At 41.2% G+C, this 24,505-nt stretch overlaps 1 protein-coding gene across 1 annotated transcript in view; it reads left to right on the forward strand.

The window, feature by feature from the left end:
- LOC126190740 (cartilage oligomeric matrix protein) overlaps positions 1–24,505 on the forward strand; it is a 428,170-nt gene that overhangs the window by 295,974 nt on the left and 107,691 nt on the right. Inside the window, exons 6-7 of the mRNA XM_049931233.1 lie at positions 3,852–3,919; positions 15,019–15,076. Coding sequence (XP_049787190.1) covers positions 3,852–3,919; positions 15,019–15,076 — 126 coding nt within the window. The remainder of the gene's footprint in view (positions 1–3,851; positions 3,920–15,018; positions 15,077–24,505) is intronic.

The raw sequence follows: 24,505 nt of genomic DNA on the forward strand, positions 1-24,505 counted from the left end.
GCTACCACCTCTATCAGTCTATCCATTCTCTGCCCTTTCTCTGTCAATCTCGTCCTCTCCCTCTCAGTACCCACCTCCTCCTCACCCTCTCCCTACTCAACCATACCCATCTGCATAGGCCCCTGGAACACATTCTGGTGCTACCCACACAACATACCTGTTATGCAGGACAGCTTAGATTTCAGGGGTTACCAACCTTTCCATCCCAAGCCCTATTAGAGCTAGGTGGTTCTTACAGCAACAGTACATCTTCCCAGACAGTAAGTAGTATGTGTACCAAATTTTGTAGAAATCAATCTAGTGAGTTAGGAGGAGATGTGGAGCACACAGACATATACATACACCCACTTTAATATATGTATATTAAAATTACAACTCCATCTTATAAATGAAACTAGTCCATGTATCGAGATATTTTGACCTCTTACTTCCACCAAGATTCTTTACTTTTTTTTATGATTTTAAACAAAGTGTAACAAAATAAATAGAACAGCACTTTCGTAGAAGGCTTGGTGAGATTAGCTCAAGGAAGCTATCCCCTCCAAGCCCTGTTATGTCATTACAAGTAACTGATGCTTCTGACCTTCAATAAATGTGTGTAATGCTTAACATAATTTCTAAAAAGGAAAGCAAAAGCAGAGACTGAGAGCTGATAGAGCAAACTGAAGTAAAACGATAAGTATGAAAAGAGACAGACGATTTCAATCAATTTAATGTTATAGCCAGAACTGTCTGTTATGCTATACTGGAACCAGCTTTTATTACGTGACAATCTAGGTTATGATGAACAAAAAAAATCCCTTATCTGGAACAATAGATTAGGTGCAGAGCGAGTGTTTGCATTTCAACAGAATTATTTCTCAATCTCTCTTGCAGTCGCCAGGCTATTAAGGTCCTCTTCACACGGCGTGTTTCACTCTTCATCGAGAAATGAGCAGTTGCCTTGCATGAACAGCATCAGATGCACAGGTTTCGCTTCACTGTGCGTTTTCTCTGAACTTCTGTTAAACTGTAAAATCACACACACACACACACACACACACACACACACACACACACACACCACAAAGTGATAAAAGAAAAAGTTTTATCGGTTAGTACATTTTCGCTGTTCATGGAGTACAACTTTAGCACCAGAAATAACATTTTAATTTATCACATCTTTACTACCAACTCTATTTTCAACACATTTTACGGACAGTATTCACATATACCACTGAATGTATCTGCAAAATTATATCGTTGTACGACGCATAGTTCAGCAGATGTGACGTCATAGTCATTTAGATGCGTGAAAAACTAGCGTAAATTACCCAGACTCTATTCGTCCAGTATTTCATAATGAGAACACCTAACAAGCTCCAACAAACTTCAAGCACAATTTCAACTTTTTTCAAACCTTTTCGCTCTTTCATTCTTAACGTCGTCAAATGTTTAACACATTAAGCCCTTTGTAAAGTACTAAGACGTTAGTGTTGTTTTACAAATGGGAGTTCGATTCTTTAAAGAATCGGGGGTTTACTGGTGACTATTAAATGACTGCATCTAGGTCATTTTTGGCCTGCATACTGATCAACTGCCCCCCCCCCCCCCTTTGGTACTTCCATGTTGCTCGCTTGGACTCCATGACACTGCCGAAGTAAAAACACAGAATTTGGGAAGCTGTTTTCACACAGATACTTATGAAGTTTAATGGGACATTGCTCTACGCAATTTATCAGCTGAGGCAATAATTTTGATAACATAATACACGAGTCGTACAAAGTAGGACAACAACACAGCAGATTTGTGTTGGAAACCCTTGTGTTCACCATCATTCTGGGTCAGTAAACGACGTTGACTGGAAGGCCTTAGTCTACGTATTTCACAATTTACTAATGAAATTCCGTTAAACTGTCCAGGATTCAGTCTGTACTAAAATCAACAATACGTTTTCATGCTCTAATGTCCCCCTACATTTGAGAAATCACTTCAGGTGCTTCAGAAGTTCTGGTTACTAGTGTCTCAGATTGTTCATTGATGTTTCATATTCTGAAGATTTTTGTTTCCTCGCATGCCTACAGTACCTAAAGCTAAATAAAGAAAGTAGCGACAATCTTTTGCGTCTGGATGGCCGACAGTTGAGTACGGCCATTGGTCAGTTGGACGTCTCGTCGTACGTGGTAACCACTTTGGACCTAACTAGCATGTGACAGAAGCGGGAGAATTGGTCTAATTAGCTGTTATCTTAGTGTATAAGGGTGTGTGAAACATACAGACTCATGTTATATTAATTTAAGAGCCTAAAAAAGCGTATCAACTTTTCTGTGGACATGTGCTCTGCTAGCCTATGTGAAGTAAACAAACATTTATCTTATTGTGGAGTACTTAACAAGGAACTGATGTAAAACATTATTTAACAAGGACAGCACATGTTTCTGGGTAGCGGAGTTGATAGAATACTCAATTTCAAATTCCAGGGTCACAAGATCAATTCTCATTGAGTGATTTTTTTCTCCCGATTTTACTGTCATGTTGAGTTTTCTTTATTCATAATAGATTTGCGTAAGAATTATAAATTCCACATCATATTACATTTTAGCACCTATTTTCAATTCTTAGCTTCATTTTACACCTGAGCAATTTGAGATGTAATGTAACGAAGATGTTAAAAAAATTACATTCATGCCTCATGTGGCTCATATTCTGAAGTTTCTCAGAAACCATGTAACAATTTTCGACCACATTGTTCTTCTCACATAAGTCGTTGAAGATAATAATTTAACGTGTTCCAACTGTCTCCATTGAGCCTGTTGTAAAACTGTATGTTTTTGACAAAGAGAAAAAAGTAAACATTGCCTAGAAGCTAAGAGAAAAGTAAAAGACCAGAACATGGCGTTAAAATGAAAGACCGTTCTGTTTCCGCCTTTTAAATCAAATTAATGCAGCAACAATTAAGTCCTTCCGTATCAGCTGCATTCTGTAAACACAATTTTCTGGTTGGTCAAGTTAATGTCGCCGACGAACAGAAAAATTGCAAATTGGAAAGCTGTTGAAGATAAACATGATGATCCTGTGCTGTTCATGAACGTTATTACGCTGTTTGAAAACCGAGATAAGGGGTACCTGGAAAACATCAGTAGTTCTACCAACAATTACAGCTATTAAAAGAAAACGGTAGTAGTTCTTGAAACAACCACAGCAGTTAGCATTCAAAATTATCTTCTGAATGAAAAAGCTTCCACTGCGTTTTATTGTGCAGGTTTTCAAAATATGGCCTGGATAACATTTTCATTATGGTTCGAGCAAAAAACCCAGTTCCAAAAGAACATGTATGAGAAATGCGATAATGCTATTTTAAGAGGCAGTCACCAAGAGGTCAATTTACTTAATATATTTTTGTTTAGTTATGTAAATGCAAAAAGAGAGAATATGCAATATATTGGTATGTATTGAAACACATGAGGCAAGATATTGTAATTTAAGTCATGCCCTAATCGATCGACACTTCATAGATCATGGGATGCTGTTTGAAACTTGTTCTAATCTACTCGTCACACTCCTTAAGTTTGTTGTTAAGCTTCTTGTGTTTCCCGCTCTCAGTTCACACAGATCGAATGATGCATTATCTGTACTGTATCTCACGCAACCCAACATACGCATTGTTCGTAATTTAACACATCCCTATCGTATTTTTTTCTCTGAGAAAAACAAGGTGCGAAAAATTAGATCTCATACGTAATATTTCAAATCAGTTTAGGTGATACTGTAACGTTGTTATATAAGTTTGAATGTAGTATCTCAATATTTGACTAGTTATTTACCGGTATTGTAATTCCTTATTCAGTCACATGTTTCTTTTACTTTTTCAGCAATTGTTGAAACACTTACCGAACTCGCAACGCTAATTAAGAAGCTTAGAGACGAAATCGAGCGGCAGGTAAGTGTAAAAACAGCACTTGCTGTAATTTTGCAATTAGTAGCACAATAACTTTTTCCATACTGTGAGTAATCTTGTACTAGTGGAAACGTAAGACGTTAAATTATTTAAAAGCATCATGTGTGATATGAATATACTGCTTCAAGGCAGCTTTGCTTATGTAGCGCTTTATTGACAGAAGTTCCTGTGCTCTGAGTAACTTGTTTCGAAATTCCCGAAAACACGGATAGGGAGTGGGTTCGCTCGTGATTTATGATTATATACGGAGCGCTTTGGAGTATTCAGCGCTGACAGAATGGTACAAGAGGCCAAAACTGGGAAAGGTGTAGACTGGGAAAGGACGTCCGGCTTCTGTTTTCGACGCCTAACGCCAGGCAGAACTGTTAATAGTGATGGGGAGCTCGTGAATGAGTCGTTCAAATGAACGCTTCACTCCTGTGAAGTGTGAACTAACCATTCAATTTCAATGAACTGGTACTTCAAACTCTTCACAGATAGCACACTCCACACTTTTTTCTAGTTCACTCACTCTCTTCCCCTCTCCCTCACCCACGTCACTCCTCCTCCCATCACTTCACTCCTCCCTGTCCTGCCTGTCGACGAATCACGCGGTGTTAGTGGGGAACGATAGGTTTAGGACGGGTGGAGGAGGTGAGGGGTGAGGAGAAGGCAGCGTCAGCTGCTACCTGCAGTGCTGACATCATTACTCGTGACTATTTGTGCAGTTAAAGTTCGCGTCAACGGGTAGCCTACCGTTGGCAGCGCTTGAAGACAAATGAATATTAAAGATAGAAACGAAGTGGCTATCTGTGTGAGCACGCACAGCAAACATGAAAATAAAAGGTTTGTTAATAACACTGAAAGAGGGATTTTACCTGAAATCGTACCAGTGACTACAGGTGACAGTTTACGTCTTGAATCTAGTGGGTTATTATTGTCATCAAAAATGAAATCTACAGGAAAACTTCTGAATAATTACTTAACGTAGGTATATAGACTTTGTGACAGTGTTAAACATACTCATTCTATTCTGGATCAAATTTTAAAAGGAACATAAAATTGGACTGCATTTTGTTGGTAGCCCTATTTTTCAGTTCATGAATACAACAAATAATGTTTCATTTGGCAGATAAAGACTTTTTTGGGCGCTTCATGAGAAAATGTAGTACCTTCTTTATATGTGACAGCCTTCTCTGTTTATCTTTCCTTTGTCCCCCTTTTTTTTCTTTATTGTCATTTTGAAACCTGTATACAGGCAGGCCTGCAGCAGCATACTACGCCGCTCTTTGGCCGTAGAGAAACACAAAAGATAGAAATGAAGACAATTAGAGAAAAAAGATGGTGGACATATAAACGGAGCCAAACACTTTTTAAAATACAAGGTGCCGTTCACGGGCGTAAAGTCCAAGATAAAATTATTCACACACTTGGACACAGACAGAAACGACCTTTGTCCCCTTCGACCATGCTGTATTTAAGATAACTCAGACGCTGTAAGAGCGTAAAACGTTGCGTGCACGTTTCTCCATAGTTCCGCCATCTGTTGGTAAAATTGTGAAGTATTACCAAGCTTTATTGTATGAGCGAGGCGAAGCGAGCGTAGCAGCGGCTGAGCGGCGAACTGGGCAACTTCGCTAGGCTTCCGTACTTCACGAATGAACTACTTCATTTGAACGCTTCATGGCAAAGAGTGAAATGAATGAAGTAGTTCACGGGAATGAACGAGTTCGACCCACCTCTAGAACTGTAGAATACCTGTTGGTATCCAGAGAGCCTGCTCTAGGCCCCGCCTTCACACTGAGTAGCAGTTCTCTCATTGGTTTAACTAGGCGCCGTCTGTCGTGCAGCGCCACGCTTCTGTGGCGCTCAGTGGTGCACCGGTGGCGCAGAAGCGACACAGGCCTACCACTGGCGTGACCTTGCTTCCAAACGTGACTTTCACACGACACCACTCGGTGGTGCTAGGCCAAGTAGCGGGTAAAGCCGCACGTTAACTGTCGGCTCATGACGTTTTGGGACTGCTCCTCATTGCCATTTGGTAGTACGGTAGTTAGCCAGAGATGGAAGTCTACACAGAAGATTTCATCTGTGAAGCTGAAGACATTCATCGATATGCAACACATGGAATGTGAGGAATATTCAGATAAATTGCAGACAATTAAGGCAGACGTTCTTCAGAAAAGACGACGATTGGCGAGCATCAATTACATTTCGTTCCGCTTGTATTGGGTCTGTTGACATGTCACATTACACACAATTACTCATTATGTTTTCCAATCTGTATCTGTGTCGATACCGAACAAGACTGTACTAAAAAGAGCAAGTTTTTATATTATCTTCAGCAAATTCTGGAGATGCATTCGAAGGTCTGGAGATGCATTCGAAGGCTGAGGAGACACTTTGATCTCTTTAGTAAGAATTCCAAAAACACATTCGACATATCCTCTAGTCCTACAGAAACTGTATCTGAAAACTTTTCGAGAAGAAATTACAAGGTGACAATTATTGAACTATTTGAAATAAAAGCTTCATAACTTCTGAATGGTTTGTGTTAGGACGTTCAAACTACACGATTGGCCGCGGGGTATGATGGAAATTAGTACGTGCAGTATGGTTTGGTTTAACGACGAAGCCCACTTTCATTTGGATGGGTTTGTCAACATGTAAAACTGGCGCATTTAGGTGACTGAGATCAGCTTTTCGGGATCGAGAAGTCACTTCACTCTCAACGGGTGACTGTATGGTGTGAAATGTCCAGTCACGGAGTAATCGGTGCGATATTCCTCGATCGCACGGTGAAGGTTTTCGAAAATGGTTTCATCCCTGTTATCCTGATTTCAATAAGATGTGGTGCATCCAAGACGGAGGTCGACCCCATCAAAGCAGGAGAGTGTTTGATTTCCTGGAGGAGCACCTCAGGGGCCGCATTCTGGCGCTGGGGAACCCAGAGGTTGCTGGCATGGGCCTCAATTGGCCGCCATATTCTCTGGATCTGAACATATGCGACTCTTTTTTGTGGGGCTATATTAAAGACAAGTTGTACAACAATAACCCCAAAACCATTGCTGAGCTGAAAACAGCCATTCAGGAGATCACCCACAGCACCGATGTTCCGACACTTCAGTGGGTCATGCAGTCGCTATTCGTCTGCGCCATGTCATTGCCAATGGTGGCGGACATGTCGAACATGTCATAACCTAAATCCGAATATCTGTAGTGACATTTACATGTTGAATGAAGTGTGTGCATGCCGTAGTTTATAACTAATTTACGTTTTTTTCATATAGTTCAATAAGTGTCATCCTGTATCTCTGTCTTAACACAGTAAGAAAGATCAAATACCGAAACCTTAATCACCAACGATTACAAGAGAAAAGTAATCACAGCCTTCATACTATTGCCTGCTTTGAGAAAATTTAGTTTCATTGCCACTTCTTGACACTGACCAATCTGGCGATCTTTTATTTTATCCAGCGAGAATGAACATGAGTCCGTGGTGTGAGTCATACGAGAGTGAGTCAAATGAAAACCTTAAATATTTTTTTAAATATTATTTATTGGGCAGAAGTGGTACAAAGCTGTATCACTTTTCAACATAATCTCCCCCACGCTCAATGCCTCCAGTGCTTACAAAGTGCATAAATTCCTTTAGAAAAAAAAATTCTTTTGGTAGCCCGTGCAGCCACTCATGCACCGTCTTCAGCAGAATGGAACTTCTTTCCTCCCATTGTGTCTTTGAGTGATCCAAACATATGGAAATCACTTGGGGCAAGGTCTGGTGTGTATGGTGGATGAGGAAGACGCTCAAAATGCCGGCCTGTGATTGTTGCAACTGTTGTACGGGCAGTGTGGGGCCTTGCACTGTCATGTTGCAAAAGGACACCTGCTGACAGCAATCCATGTCACTTTGATTTGATTGCAGGCCGCAGGTGATTTTTTAGGGTATCTGTGTATGATGCACTGGTGACAGTGGTCCCTCTAGGCATGTAATGCTCCAAAATGACGCCTTTTTCGTCCCAAAAGAGAGTCAGCATAACTTTCCCTGCTGATGGTTCTGTGCGAAACTTCTTTGGTTTTGGTGATGAGGAAGGGCGCCATTTGTTGCTCACTCTCTTCGTTTCCGGTTGGTGGAAGTGAACCCAGGTTTCGTCACCAGTAACGATTCTTGCAAGGAAACCATCACCTTCTCGTTCAAAGCGCCGAAGAAGTTCTCACAAGCACCAACACGTCGTTCTCTCATTTCAGGAGTCAGCTGCCGTGGTACCCATCTTGCAGACACTTTGTGAAACTGGAGCACATCATACACAACGTGGTGTGCTGGCCCATGACTAATCTGTAAACATGCTGCAATGTCATTCAGTGTCACTCGGCGGTTTTCTTTCACTATGGCTGCAACTGCTGCAATGTTCTGTGGAGTCAGAACTCGTTGTGCCTGACCTGGACGAGGAACATCTTCCACTGAAGTCACACCGTTTGCGAACTTCCTACTCCATTCATAGACTTGCTGCTGTGGCAAACATGCATCACCGTACTGAACCTTTATTCGTCGATGAATTCCAATGGGTTTCACACCTTCACTACGCAAAACCCGAATAACAAAATCTGTTCTTTCCTGGTGCAAATCGCAAGTGGGGTGGTCATCTTTATACTGATACTGTGACAGTATGTGTGCATGTGCACTGTGCTGCCACCTGCAGGCCATTCTTCACGCTGTTTGTAGCACGCTTACCAACTTACAGGATAACGGCGGGAAATTTCGATTTGTTATTACAAATTTAAGGTTTTCGTTTGACGCACCCACGTACACGGCCAGCAACAATAGCGAGAAAAATGTTTTGTTGCAATAAAGCAACCCGCAGTCAGGTGCCTTGATGACACGTATTATGTTTACATTTTATAGCCAACATAGAGTTGTGTATTTTGGCTAGCTTTTTAGTAAACCTTTAACAACTCTTCCTGCTTTTTCACATTCATTAAGTGAAGTAAAAGAGAGGCATCCTGCTCATCAGACCCCACGACAGACCGAAACATGGCAGCGCGGCAGATCAAAGCGGAGACAGACGGCCCGTTTCTCTTTGGATAGCGCCGCCCCGCATAGCATCTGTGTGCTGCAGAGAAGCACTTCTCAGTAGCTCTGTGTAAGGCGGCTTAGGCACAGATGTTGCCTCAACACCACACTGTACAGGTACCACTGTACATACGGGAAAACATAACAAACACAGAAAATGCACTGTGCTGCGTGCACACAACAGGGTTCTGGAAAAATTCCAAGGGAATATACAATACCTACTGGCAACTTTCCAGTCTCTCACAGTCTTCTCTCAGCTGTTGCAAACGTCGAATAATGTAGACCATTTCTGTTAAGGAACTTTTCTGCTTACAGTTGTGCAGCAGCTCAGTCATTGTCAACAACTTTTCCGTATGTCAGCGGCGTATCGGTCATTTATTTACTTGTGTAATGCCGTCAACAATATCACTGCACGCGTACATGAAGTAATTACCCAGTTATTACGACAACAATGAATGCTGGGAAGATGCAGCTCGTGCGAAGGAATGCTAGTTGTTAGGAGAACCAATGTGTACACTTTACACTAATGTCTAACGGGTTGCATGCCTAATTAGGATTACAAACATAATCCGAAGTCCTCTTGAAAAATGATCGGTTTGCTGTCCCACAGAACACAGTAAGAGTTGCTGGTGTTTTCTGACTTGGTGAACGGTTCAAGGTATAGAAATAAAGTTTTCAACAAATGCAGTTCACTAAGGAGTTTAACCATTTCCTCTTGTATCAGTCGAGATACTGAAGCAAGTAGGCTCACGTTTTCCTTTTTTTCATTTTTTTTAATGGAACGATATAATTTCGAAAATAGGTACCGTGTTCGAAAGTTCTTGAAAAGACGAGTACAGAGATGCGACGCTTCTTAATTTTCATGTGCCAGATCAGGTGATCTAGTAATGATCGGTCAGAGGGTTAGCTGCCCTCTGTAATTAAAAAAAGAAACTGAGTGATTCAACGATGAATTTCAACGGGTGTCATGGGATGTCCATCACAGAAAAAAGAGTTGGTTAAGCGCGTCCCTGAAAACTAGGAGGTCGCGGGTTAGAATCCCGGCTGACTACGGAAATTTTTGAACTGCTTTGAGTCTAGCCTTCACCTCTCAACGACGTGAGGAGTCCCTAGGAACGACACGAGGTTCGGATTCCACGTTAATCTGCCGGTCCACTTCCTCGATCCGATAACTGTGGCAGTTTAGGAAAACACAACTCATGGTAGTAGCATCCAGGTGAAAGAACTGTACTTAGACGTTGAGCCACACGAAACTCCTGTTGCCAAAAGGGGGGCTCTACAGCCAGGCTCCACCATTAACGTCAAGTCCTTCGACTCCATACTTGTTTACACAAAAGCTGCTCATTTAAAAATGAGTACATACAGACATTTGAAATAGTTTTCGTAAGCGCTTTCTGATTCGCTATAAGAAAGCCTGTAGTTCCTTTTCAAAAAATCATAGCTGACGCTCTGCTGGCTAAAGCAAGGTGTAGGGAAAACAGGTTTTTTCTTAGTAGCGTAGGCCTAACTTCTTGTGGCATATAACGATGGAGCCTGGCATGAGAGTCCCATCTGCAACAAAATATATTCTCTTCCGTGTACTATCATTCGCCAAAAGCAACGATTCGACATCTTGACAATGTTCACAGAAAAAGAGGGATGTTACGTCTTACGTGAATCGCTGTATACAGGCCGTAAAAACAACTACGTATACAAAAATTTTGGAGTGTTTGTAGAGATAAAAAGAAACAGTTTATATGTGACAAAAATGTAGCCAGTGCACCGATTCCCTGTAAGGAGTCCAGTGATGTTCAGAGATGGTGTTCAAACTAGCGAGAACAGTGAATATTGTTTTAGAGATGATGCTGAAATTTCATCCATCTACAATAATGCACAGCTAGCATCTGCATGCCGGTGATTGTCTACCACGTTCGAAACAACCAGGAGTTTACGAATAATGGCTACATTTTCAACCACACTGGCAAAAAAAGAAAAACTCTTCTGTAGTGTCCGTCGGTGTCTCGTACACCAAACGCCTCGTCTCCAAAACAAATTAAAAAAATCTCTGAGAATCACTAATGTCAGGATCTTCTTGGCCTCCTAGCAGGGAAACGGTAACATTTTTGCCAAATATAAATGTGTTTCTTTTTATCTCCTCTAAACGCTGTAAAATTTTGTATACTTTACTTTCAAGAAGAATATAATAATTCCAATCCCAAAGAAAGCAAGTGTTGACAGGTGTGAAAATTACCAGACTACCAGTTTAATAAGTCACGGTTACAAAATACCAACAAGAATTCTTTACAGACGAATGGAAAAACTGGTAGAAGTCGACCTCGGGGATGATCAGTTTGAATTCCGTAGAAATGTTGGAACGCGCGAGGCAATATTGACCCTACAACTTACCTTAGAAGATGGGTGAAGGAAAAGCAAACTTACGTTTCTAGCATTTGTAGACTTAGAGAAAGCTTTTATACTCCCTTTCAAATTCTGAAGGTGGCAGGGGTAAAATACAGGGAGTGAAAGGCTATTTACAATTTGTACAGAAATAAGTTCTAGGAGTCGAGGGGTACGAAAGGGAAGCAGTTGTTGAGAGGGGAGTGAGACAGGGTTGTAGCCTATCTCTGATGTTATTCTATCTGTATAATGAGCAAGCAGTAAAGGAAACGAAAGAAAAATTTAGAGCAGGAGTTGAAACCATGAAGAAGAAATAAACTTTGAGGCTTGCCGACGACATTGTAACTCTGTCAGAGACAGCAAAGGACCTGGAAGAGCAGCTGAATGGAATGGACAGTGTCTTGAAAGGGGGACATGAAATATACATCAGAAAAGCAAAACAAGGATAATGGAATGTAGTCGGATTAAATCAGTTGACGCTGAGGGAATTAGATTAGGAAATGAGACACTTACAGTAGTATATGAGTTTTGCTATATGGGGAGCAAAATAACTGATGACTGTCGAAATAGGGAGGATATAAAATGTAGATTGGCTGTGGCAAGGAAAGCGTTTCTGAAGAGGAGAAATTTGTTAACATCGAGTATAGATTCAAGTGTCAAGAAGTCTTTTCTGGAAGTATTTGTATGGAGTGTAGCCATGTATGGAAGTGAAACATGGCCGATAAATAGTTTAGGCAAGAATAGAATAGAAGCTTTCGAAATGTGGTGCTACAGAAGAATGATGAAGATTAGATGAATAGATCACATAACTAATGAGGAGGTACTGAATAGTATTGGGGAGAAGAGGAATTTGTGGCACAATTCGACTAGAAGAAGGGATTGGTTGGTAGGACACGTTCTGAGGCATCAATGGATCACCAATGTAGTATTGGAGGGAAGCGTGGAGGGTAAAAATCGTAGAGGCAGACTACGAGATGAATACACTAAGCATATTCAGAAGGATGTAGGTTGCAGTAGTTATTCGGAGATGTAGAGGCTTGCACAGAATAGAGTAGCATGGAGAGCTGCATCAAACCAGTCTCTGGACTGAAGACCACACAACAACAGTTTTAACTCGTGGCATGCAGAGAACAGATCGTCGCTCTTAACTGCAAAAAAAAAAAATTCAGTGCATATAGTTTCAGACACAGAACTATCATTAAAGCGAAATGTTATCATGAGATGTTGCTCAATTTATCTTTGAACTTGAACATTTTAAATTATTGATTAGCTGAACAGTTTTCCTGGAATTGACACATTCAACAGTTTATTCGGATCCAAGACTAATTCCACTTCGATTATTTTCACACTATTATTCATGCTTGTATTTTATTTTGAGACAACTAAATGGATTTATAAAGATAATTCTAATCCCGGAAAAGTCTGTCACAGCGGTGTGTTGTCAGTTTGTGGATGCTTAATTGCAGCATCCCAGTACAAACGGCTTAATCCCTCGTAGAATGTGTGTTTAATAAACATACTCATTCAAAAGGAACTGCAGCATATAGTCAAATATGAATCTACAGAAAAATTATTTGCAATTGCATAACAGTTTCTTAATCTTGCTATAAAAAGGTGTGCGTTGTTCTGTAGCAGGTTTCACACTGAATAATGTTCCAGTAGAAATGAAAACGGCATTGGTAAACGCCAGACTTCGAAAACTAACATGAAGAGCTTCTTTGTGACATACTTCTTCCATTCTGTAGAGGAGTTCCTAGCAACAGGATTTAGCTTTTATTGCCGTGTGTTAATTATTTATACATGCGACGTACGTTTAAGTTCTAGGGCCTAAGATTTTGTTTTTCACAAAATAATCACACAAAGAATTTCAAACATGTCATACCTCAGAGCAGTCTCCCTGCAACCGAATACCCTTTTACCTAACGTCGAAACTATGACTGCATAGCGACTGTGAAAGTTTCCTTAGGATCCTGTTCTGATTTCTGGAAATTCGCTGATGCAACAGTGGCATGACTACAAAATGTACAAGCACAGAGCGTGTCTTCCAACCTTGGAAAAGAAGAAAGAAAAAGAAACAGAAATCGTTAGGAGCAATTTGCATTGAATAAGGAGCATGAGAAACCACTTCAGAGTTGTTTTCACAAAGAAACTCCTGTCCCGTTCGCCCAATACACTGGTGCACTTTCTTTGTGAAACAGCACAAATGGTTCAAATGGCTCTGAGCACTATGGGACTTCACTTCTGAGGTCATCAGTCCCATAGACCTTAGAACTACTTAAACCTAACTAACCTAAGGACATCACACACATCCATGCCCGAGGCAGGATTCGAACCTGCGACCGTAGCGGTCTCGCTGTCCCAGACTGTAGCGCCTAGAACCGCTCGGCCACTTCGGCCGGCGAAACAGCACAACTGTAGCCTTTTGTCTTCAATGCTGAAAGGAGCTTGTTCTTCAGAACCTCTTAGTAGCTCACCCTTGTAACGGTAGCGCCCTTCGGAACACATGGAGTAAAGACCACATCATCACTGTCCTGAAACGTGGTCACCATTGTTTTTTCAACAGTGACCTCTACCAGAAACATTTTGACGACAGTCAGCCTGTGTGCTTCCGCTGAACTGACTGGCGCTTCGTTTTCGCGTTCCATCTATCGTCTCAGTTGTTGAAAGGGAATGTCCAGCCTATGCTTTCTCTCATCATGTGTCATCATGGTTCGGCAAACTGCCATGCGCTCATCGTTGGGCTTGTCAGCCAGCATTTGTGGCACCGACACTCACCTGGAGAACACTTCTCGTACTTCTTATCAACAGGGGGGGATTGTGTGCGCAGATCCCGGAAATGCCAACTACGGAGGCAACATCTTTCAAATCGCATCGGCAACCCTCTAAATCAATTGTCCCCACTCGTGTGACTATGTTGTCGGCCTGACTGGTATAAAACCGAGATCGTCTTTGTTAGTTATCACACGACGCTCGGTCTTCTTTGAGCTATCACACCCGCGAACTCACTTTCTTCGGATTCGTGACACCATCACCAAATGCCGCAGCCAATTGGTGAAGAATTTCAATGGGTGTCACACCACGATAGCGAAGGAAACGAGTGATTACATCGTGTTCTTGTGATGAAGACGTCGCAGTTTCAAACACCAAAATCAGTACTCACTGTCGCCGCAATTGTTGCGAGTTCAGTGTGCTACAACAGCGCTGTCATCATACACAAAGAGTGCTCTCGTGTTTTAAGACAAACCGCGCGTTCCGTGTCTCCTGATAAAAAGTCGGAGATCTCAGTACACGCACCTCGTACTACAGCCTATCTTGTTTCTTACCTGTTGTCTGTCTGTCTCTGTGTGTGTGTGTGTGTGTGTGTGTGTGTGTGTGTGTGTATCAGCAGTCTGTGAATTATGTAGTGAGTCGTTCCGTGTCCGCGCAGATTTGGCTCACTTGTCCCCACGGAACACTCACAAGAGCTAGATACAATAACGAAGCGAAATGCGTGAGAACACAATTCACTAAATTCTCTGAGAGGAAGTAAACCTGCTGCTACCACATTCTAAAATTATTTCATACTTACACCAGGTGACCGTGAAGGCGTCAACTGACAGGTGAGTATGTTATCATAGTCCATGGCAGTAAAGTGATGATGCAATGTGTGTTGCAGCGGACGGAAATCCAGTACCTGCGGAGCTTGTTGGAGCACTGCGACATCTGCCAACGCTGTAAGTACCTCTCTGCACTGGCCTCATTGGTTGTCACGACCCTGCAAGGCTCTCTTCATATCTTGTATTCATCCTCACATTAGCCAAGTGATCTAAGGCGTTGCAGTCATGGACTGTGCGGCTGATCCTGACGGAGGTTCGAGTCCTACCTCGGGCATGGGTGTGTGTGTTTGTCCTTAGCATAATTTAGGTTAAGTAGTGTGTAAGCTTAGGGACTGATGACCTTAGCAGTTAAGTCCCATAAGATTTCACACTCATTTGAACTTTTTTTTTTCATCCCGACAACATGACTACTGTCGTTCCCATTTGTGATACAGCATTTGCGTTTATCGACACCCCAACTGAACATCACACATATCTTTTGATTATGCGCGACAAGTTAAAATGATGTGGCGGTGTTCGATTCGCATCTGGATCTCTGCCTTTAGTGGGCAGCATAATACCAGTGATGACATTCGAGCAGGCCTTATGGACCGTTTAAAACCTTCACTCTATCTCGGACTTCTTTCCTTATGTTCAAAACTCTGGAGAGGCTCTCCCACCATGCAGCAAGAGTGGCCCCTCTGAGAGAAAGGATGTGGAGGGAAGTGAGTTTTGGCTTGTCCACAGACTCATGGTTAATGTTAAGAGAGAAATCTTTTACTCTGAACAGTCACTGTCTGCAATAAATCGAAGCCACGATCCCTCTGAAAATGTTTCACAGATGGGGATGAAACGTTGGGATCACAAAGAAAATATACTTGAATGTAGCTTATTATTCCAGTTCACACAAACATCTTCAGTCTCTCTCTCTCTCTCTACCCCTCTCTCTGTCTGCCTGTCTCTCTCGTTAATGATACATATCCTAATGAGAGCTAAAAAGCTTAATTCGACCAATATCCAAAGATGAGAACCCAAAATCATTAGGCGACCATAGGCCAACCAGCATATTATTTGTGTTATCTCAGCTCTAAAACCTTGATGTACACACAAGGGGCATTCAATAACTAACACAACAATCATGAAAGTAGTGCTTCCGGCAAAGAGCGCACTTTATTGGGCCAAACTGACGGAAGTCGGAAGGTGCAAGTTCTGGGCTATAGGGTGGATGAGGGAGAATAGTCCATTGAAGTTTTCTGAGTTCATCTCGGGTGCTCAGACTTGTATGAGGCCTTGCGTTGCCCAGCAGGGCAGCGAGGTGTTTGATTGTGTTCCGTAGGTCACATCAAATGAGAGGGTATCGGAGAGGTTCGCGCGACCTCGTTGCGATGATGAGGGACGCCTCGGCCAACGACTCGCCGAGCTTCTGTCGAGTGTCAGGTCTCCGTAGATATTCTGCAGGCGCCTATGAACATCTGTGATGGTCTGGTTTCCCGCCAAAGGAAACTCAGTGACAGCGCTCTGCTTGGAACGATCTCTGTTGCAGACACCATTTATAGTGCAGCCACCTGTCGGAACTTCAGGGAACTATAGGGACTGAAAAGGGAATATTCCACGTTGTCCCATAGCAAATGCACATTTTTTTCAATCTAAATTGGCAGAGAAAAAAATATGTTGCCTTACTTATTGAACGCCCCTCGTAGAACATGAGCAACTGCCGAAGTATCTTAAAGATTATATCCCTGACAAATATCACTCAAGCTTCCGGAAACACCAAGTGCATCAATCAAAGTGACTGATTCTGACCGGCAGTGTATCTGAAATGTTTTCCTCGGCCACCCGTAACGAAACAGCGTGATTGCACCGTTGGGCATCATCACGGTTCTGATATCCATCGAAGAGGCGTCAAAACGTGTGTGAGACGCTGTGTGATGGCTTTCCCGCCATTTGACACGTCCACGGTGGCGTTGGGCAGAATTGTGGTGAAATTTGGAGCCATTGTGATATCATTAACCCACTTTACACCTCGCATAAGCTTCTCAGCTCTGGCCGTTTTTCCAAGTGTGTCGACACCTTACTTTTCAAGCGCCGCGGTGCCTGAGGGTGACATCGCAGAGCATCATGCTTTTCCACCATTACAGAGGAAGTTTGTAGGTACCATTGAGCTAAATTTCAAACTTCCACGTTGCAACGGGGGTCAATTACGTGGTTTCAAAAGAGTGGCCCTTTGATTGTGTTGCGCAATTTAATCATCCAGTATATGAGAACGAGAGCATTTAGTGACTTACAAGAAGCTTTACACGCAACTGCAAACCTTCACAAAACCTCTTCCCGATGACATCCACTGCTAAGTGATGAAAGGAAAAAACTTTTATCGCTTACTGTATTTTCGGCTGTTCATGCAGTAAAATAGCAGCATCAGGCATGAAGTTTCACTTCTACCTGTATTCATAACACATTTTACAGACACTATCCACCTGTACCACTGAATGTGCCTGCAAAACTACATAACTGTATTACACATAGTTTAGGAGATATGGCGTCATAAACGCTGAGATGCGTGTAAAACTAGCTTCTGGTTAAAACAGATAGCAAATTACCCAGACTATATTCAATTTTGCAGATAATTTCAAACCTTTTGTTAACTTTCTCTCACTTACATGGTTATGCCATATACGCCTATGTGCAAATTTTTGGTCGTCCTATTCAAAGTAAATGTGTCTTGAACACGTCCTCATACAGGACCATTTTTAACTATGATCATCTCCAATTTGGACTTTTTTAAGACTTATGTACAATAAAAACCGTTACAGGTAGAAACAATCCCGGACACTTTCACATACAATCATCGAAGGGCACTTCTTGGCTCCGTGGAAAACACATGCCGATGAATAGTGTACTAGGCATGATCTCTACAGGTGTGCAGTGAAACCAAAGTTCAGTACCTATCTAAAGATTAGGAAAATACACTCTTAAGACAAAAAAGACAAGGCACCATGAAGGAATTATCCAAATGCCAGGGAAATAGGTAGATGTGATGTACATATACAAACAAACAAATGATTACAAATGTTCAGAAATGTTCAAATGTGTGCGAATCTCGAAGGGTCCCTAGTCTTAAACTATTTAAAATAACTTATGCCAAGAACAACACACACACCCATGCCCGAGGGAGGACTCGAACCTCTGGTGGGAGGGGCCACGCAATCTGTGACATGGCACCTCTAACTGTGGGGCCACTTCTCGTGGAAAAATGATTACAATTCAAGAAAAATGCGATGATATATTCAAAAGAAAGAGCTTCACAAATTGAGCAAGTAAATAACACGTTTGTCCAACTCTGGTTATTATGCAAGCAGTTATTCGACTTGCCATCGATTGATAGAGTTGTTGGATGTACTCCTGATGGAAACTGTGCCAAGTTCTGTCCAACTGGCGCATTAGATTTTAAAATCCCCAGATGGTTGGAGGGCCTTGCTCGTAATGCTCCAAACGTTCCCATTTAGGGACAGATCCAGGGACCTTGTTGGCCAAGGTAGGTTTTGACTATCAAGAAGACAAGTATCAGAAACTCTTGACGTGTGCGGGCTAGTCTTAGTTTTGCTGAAATGTAATCCCAGGATGGCTTTATGTGAAGGACAACAAAACAGGGTATAGAATATCGTCGACCACCAAAGGAGTCCTGCTACGAAAAGAAATGACACCAGATCATCACTCCTGCCTGTCGGGCCTTATGGCGGGCAACGGTTAAGTTGGTATCCCATCACTGTGTGGGGCATCTCCAGACACGTCTTCAGCCTAGAATCTCATTAACCAGAGTAGAATTGTCTTCAGTGATGAGTCCTGCTTCGAACTGAGCTCTGATGACCAATGAAGACATGGCTGGAGAGGCCCCAGACAGCTTTGCATCACCAGCCTGACTGTCACTCGAGATATGGTCCGACGACCAGGAGTGACGATCTGGGGTTCCATTTCACTTCATAGCATATGGTTGTCATTTGCAACAACCTTACAGGACAGTTGAACGTTAATGGTTTTCTACGTCCTGTTTTGTTGCCCTTCATGGCAAGCCATCCAGGGTTAATTTCCAGCAAGATAATGCCCGCCCGCACATGAAGAGAGTTTCTACTGCTTGGCTTTGTGCTTGCCAAACCCTACCTTGGGGTAGTCACCGGGTATCTCCCCAAATGAGAACGTTTGGAGTATTATGGGGAGAGCCCTTCAACCATCTTGTGATCTTGACAGTCCAATGGGCCAATTGGACAGAATTTAGCATGACATCTCTCAGGAGATCAACTCTACCAATCAATGCCAAGCCGAATAATTGCTTCCATAAGGGCCAGAGGTGGACCAACGCGTTATTCACTGGCTTCTTTGTGAAGCTCTTTCTCTTGAATAAATCATCCAGTTTTTCTTGAATCATAATTGTTTGTTTGTCTGTACATGTATGTGACATCTACCCATTTCCGACCTGTTCGGATAATTCTTTGTGGTGAGTCTTTCTTTTTGTCTTATCGTGTATTACATACTGTTCAAGATCTCGTAAGTCTTAGAGTACCAGGTGTGTTCTTCAGTATTCCCACTGAATGTGGCAGTATTTGCGGAGGACAAAACAATCATACTGTTGTTGTACACCGCATAAAACGAATGTAGGTAGACAAATCGCCTGTGGGGCAACACTGAGTAGAAAAAAGGTACGAAACATAATTCAAAGAACCATGTACATTGGTCCACATGAGAAGTTATTGATATTTGGAAGTGGAAGGTGGTTTTGAATAACTGCACAAAATAGAAATCAGAGGTACACTTAGTGGGGATTTTACTCCGAGTAAATAAGATAGACGGTGTTCGATGGTTATAAAGAGGAGGACATGACAGTTTTTGGAATAATGCTGGCCTGTCATGCTCTGTGGCGCCATTGCAGTCTTGGAGCGGGTCACAACAGCCAGGCACACACTGCTTATTTATTTATTTATTTATATCCCAAAAATCCAATACTGCGAGGCATTCACATGGATGAAGGACGTGTCACAATTATTACAAATAATACAAAAGGTATACATAAAAGTACCTCTTGCAAGAGGATATTTGGTATAAGACAACATACACATTAATAGGTATAGAAAAAATTACATTAAAAATATGGTAGAACTTAATAGCTAAATGAAAGACAAAGTAATGTTAACAGTGATTGTGAGTATCGTAATGCACAATAGTACATCAAATTAGTAAATGAAAAAATCAATTACAGTTAACTCTACTGAAATATTCTTCTACCAAATAGAAGGAATTATCTAATAAATACTGTTTGAGCTGTTGTTTAAATTTGGGAAGCTCGTGGATTGGTCAGCCTTTCCTCTACATTCGAAAACCTGTGGACTGTGCTGCTTCGTAGCGTATATATAAAGAGAACCTGCAATTTCAGTATTAGTGGTGGTAGCTAACAGGGCAAAGATATCATTGTTAACAGAGAGATGTCATCATATGTGATAGTAGTGACTTCACTCATACCCAAGGGAGTGTTGTACAATGATTATTGTTTTCAGTATACACATAAATCACCATCGGAAAATGTCGGAAGCATCATGAGAGTGTCTGCAGATGAAACTGTTACATATAGAGAAGTTAAACGCTAAAAGATTGTAGTGAAATGCAGGAAGATTTCACTTCTCTGGCCTACCTTTTTATATTTATTTTATTTTATTTTATTATTTTTTATTATTATCATTATTCGCGTAACAACTCATATATTAAATGAGATATGTTACTACGAAACGAGACTCGAAATACCTTTTAGCGGTGCTGTGCTATGCCTTTCTTTGGATCACTAATTTTCAACAAAAGAAAATGTATTATGTTCCTATTGTTCTGTATCTGGCTTTCTAGTAAAGCAGTTATAGTACGCAATGATTATTCAACATCATAATTTTGCAGTGGATTTTTGTTAATAGTAAGACAACAATAAGTATCACGGCTAACCCGAGAACATGAGACTATTATCGGAGAAAAATGATGTTTTTACTATAAGGTTGCCAGACCAGAAATACGCACAGCAAGATTTCTTTCATGTGATGAAAATAAATTATCTCTTTTCACTATTAGTACTATATTATCAACAGCCCGCGTCAGCCTGTAAAACACATCATAAAATCTGCTGCTCTGCTCTGCAACTTCGAAAGCTGAAAGAAATAATTTTTCACTTCACTATTACCTGACCGCTTCCTTGCCGTATGATAGGTTTCATGTACTGCAATTTAAATGAACCGCGTGAGCGGCTCGCTCGTTCGTAGCGCCGCTCTGCACCACGAATAATATTTAAACAACTGAAAATGTCTTAAAGGGATGGGATAAAATACCAGGCAAGCTTAACATGAATCATAATGCAAGGTTTCACTAAATAACTCTATTCAAACATTTAAACAATTTGAGTAGTACACACCTTTTTAACAATCTTGCCTAATGGCGTCCCTCTTACAAACTTGACAAAAGAATGCTACGCTAGCATACAATATCACGTCACAGGCTATCCTTCTCACGTAACTCCAAGAAGAAGACAGAGAAATTAATGTTCGTTATGTATTATTTATACTAGTCACATATTCTCATCTTTGTTTGATATTTATCGTCTGTGGCGGTTTCATTACTCGCCGACACAGATATTATCTAAAATAAATAATAAAAAATACATAATTTTATACAATAACAAAATATGATACACAATGTTTTCTCTTTATCACATAATATGTCCTTTACTAAGAGACGTTACACTGCCCCCTGGCAGCAATTGATTAACGTTAAGAATGTTCGGCAATATGCTGCCACTAACGTCCGTTTTGTCATTGTCTGTTACCTTATTTGGAATATTTACTATTCACTTGTTTGCTACTTTGCATTATAGTTTTAATCACACTCTTTATGGTTTTCTCACACTTTGCGAGGTGACCGTAAACCTAGTCCCAGGGTCATTACAGTTTTTTGGCTCCCCCATTCGGGCTAAGTGCGGTCAGAAAACCTGAGAAAACTGCGCCGGAGCCATGGTCATCTCGCCTGGTTTGTCTTAAAACACAGTTCGATTGTTCATCAAAAAAGGTTGGAATTCATTCAATGTTCACAGATAGCCAAGGTTATTTATGACAGAATGTTAAACTTTTAGTCTCCTTGTTAAAAATGTACCTTCTACACTCTTTCACATTTGTGTTCTGTGTCACACTGAGAGTCAATCATTAAACAGTTTTACAGTAGTGTAATTGATTGTCTCTGCACTTACTCACGACCAATGTTCTACCATGGTATGGCATTCGTGTCAGTTTGCTTCACTAATATGACGAAAACATATAACATATATCATCGAACAAGTAAATGTTTTGAGTTTATACACAGTGAATTAAAGAAAAAAAAGTCTGTCACGTAATTTCGTGTCCAATAAATCGTTTTCATATAGTACATTAACAGCGTAGTTGGTAAAGTTCAGTTGAATGTCAACAATGTTGTACGGAACGGGCGGCGCGAAGCAATTGTTGCGTAGCGTCGTCTGGAACACGGCGTGCCAACGACCGCTGGGGTCGACGACCTGCTCGCCGTAACAGCGACGGCATGCTGGGGTGGCGCCCGAGTCGTCGCGAACCGCGCCGAACCATTCACCAATGTTGGCGTGTTGCAGTGGTTTCCCGCGGTCGGCTGGCTGGCGGCCCAGCACTCGTCTCTGCTTCTCCGCATGGCTCCCCGTCACAATGCATGAAACAAATATTCCACAACGGTGTACTGTCTTTAAGGATACCGATTATTAGCTGTGGAAGAAAATGCAACTTGGTTAAAAGCGTTTATTGTTCAGTAAGCCGTCGTTTCGCTGGTATGCACAGGATGTTTTGGCGTGATAACAGGTTTCTTGTGGCTTCACAAGTCAATCGCATTGTGACACTGGTATTCAGGGTTCGTCACACATACGTTGTACTACACACTTTCATTTATTCTCACGGTCGATACGCTGCCAGAGCGTCTCTCAACACGCGAAAATGTTTCGGTTCACACACACTAAATGTTTCCGTCGAGCGATGTTTGTTTGGATCGACTCCGAACGGATCACTAACTACTGGTTTTACACACAGTAAATTTATTATTCGCTGAGCACTGCACTATGACAGTTAGTCACTCAACACTTGACTTATACCGACGTATATATTGGTGCAGATACAACAGTCATTTTCTGTCCCTACTACACACAATATTCCGTCCTTTCCTAGATTATTTATGCACACAGTTTATTTTTAATGCATATCAACTGTTCTTAGCATAATCACTCTCATCTACATTGAGTCCATTGTGTTTACCATGTCATTACACACTTTTAATACTATTACTAGGCATATATGGCTTTTTCGTAATTATTTAAAGGTGTGTGATTTTTGGTACATGGCTTTCTTTTCCCTTTTCAGTGTAGCTTGCCCGGTTATCACCCATCTAGCAAACAGATTTTACCATGTGCATGACAGCTGGACTTGGGCATATTGCTCAATAAATACTTCGTTTAGTACTAGTATTATTTTTTAATGATCTGTCCTACACGACTACAGTGTAGTTTCCACGTTGATTGACTTGACTCGCGTATCGCGTAATTAATACTTAAGGACGTGTACCAAATACACTGGCTTCAATTGAAGCATCGATACATATAAAGCGTAGGTTACACGGAACGGGTTTGTTTTTGATTGAATTCTACTCCAGTGTCGTTCTCAGATCACTATTGGCAGTAAACGTTACATCACATAATTGTTTCGTACTACAAAGTCAATTTTTGGCCAGTAGAGACTCTCTCTCAGGGTTCCTTAATTCTAACACTATTACATCTGTTACATTACTATATGAGATTGCATCATTAATTGTACTTACTTACTACAAATGAAAAATGATTCAAGAAATTAATCATTATTTTATCTACGAAAAGATTGTTCATTGCTTGATGAGCATATAGTATTTTAATGACACTAATTGTCTGTAAACAAAGTCTTCCATTTGCTTGCTATTGCTCAGTTTACTAATACTACTTTCACGCTATGCTTACTTATTTATGTCTTGCTTTTTCAAAATTCTAAATACACACAAATTCTTTCTTAAAGCTAACATACTTATACTCTAAAACACAATTGAAATCGTCTTATTACTACTACTGTTTACATCTGATACGTCATTGAATAAATAATCTTACTATTCCAGTCTAACATCTTCCGAATCTCTTTAGCCACTACTTCCCTCCTCGACCAAGGGATGGAGTAAGATGCGCGACAGTATGTTTTGTGGGGCATCACCTCTATGTGATAGTGGTACCCCTTGATAATTCCTGGTCGGTCGGTAAATACCATGTTATATTCCGATAGCAGCTGCGTCAACTGTTGCTTTTGTATGTTGCTTAAACTTTCAGATTCCTGTACTTTGGTTTGAAATGCATCAACATTTGTTTCAAAATTTCTATCTTCTAAATTCGGATAATAGAGGTCTGCTACATGTGAACAATCATCGAGGTGTAGTACCCAGGGGTTCCTACATTTGATATTAATTCGGTTGCAACATGGCACA

The sequence above is a fragment of the Schistocerca cancellata genome, chromosome 6, assembly GCF_023864275.1.
Source record: "Schistocerca cancellata isolate TAMUIC-IGC-003103 chromosome 6, iqSchCanc2.1, whole genome shotgun sequence".
NCBI lineage: Eukaryota > Metazoa > Arthropoda > Insecta > Orthoptera > Acrididae > Schistocerca > Schistocerca cancellata.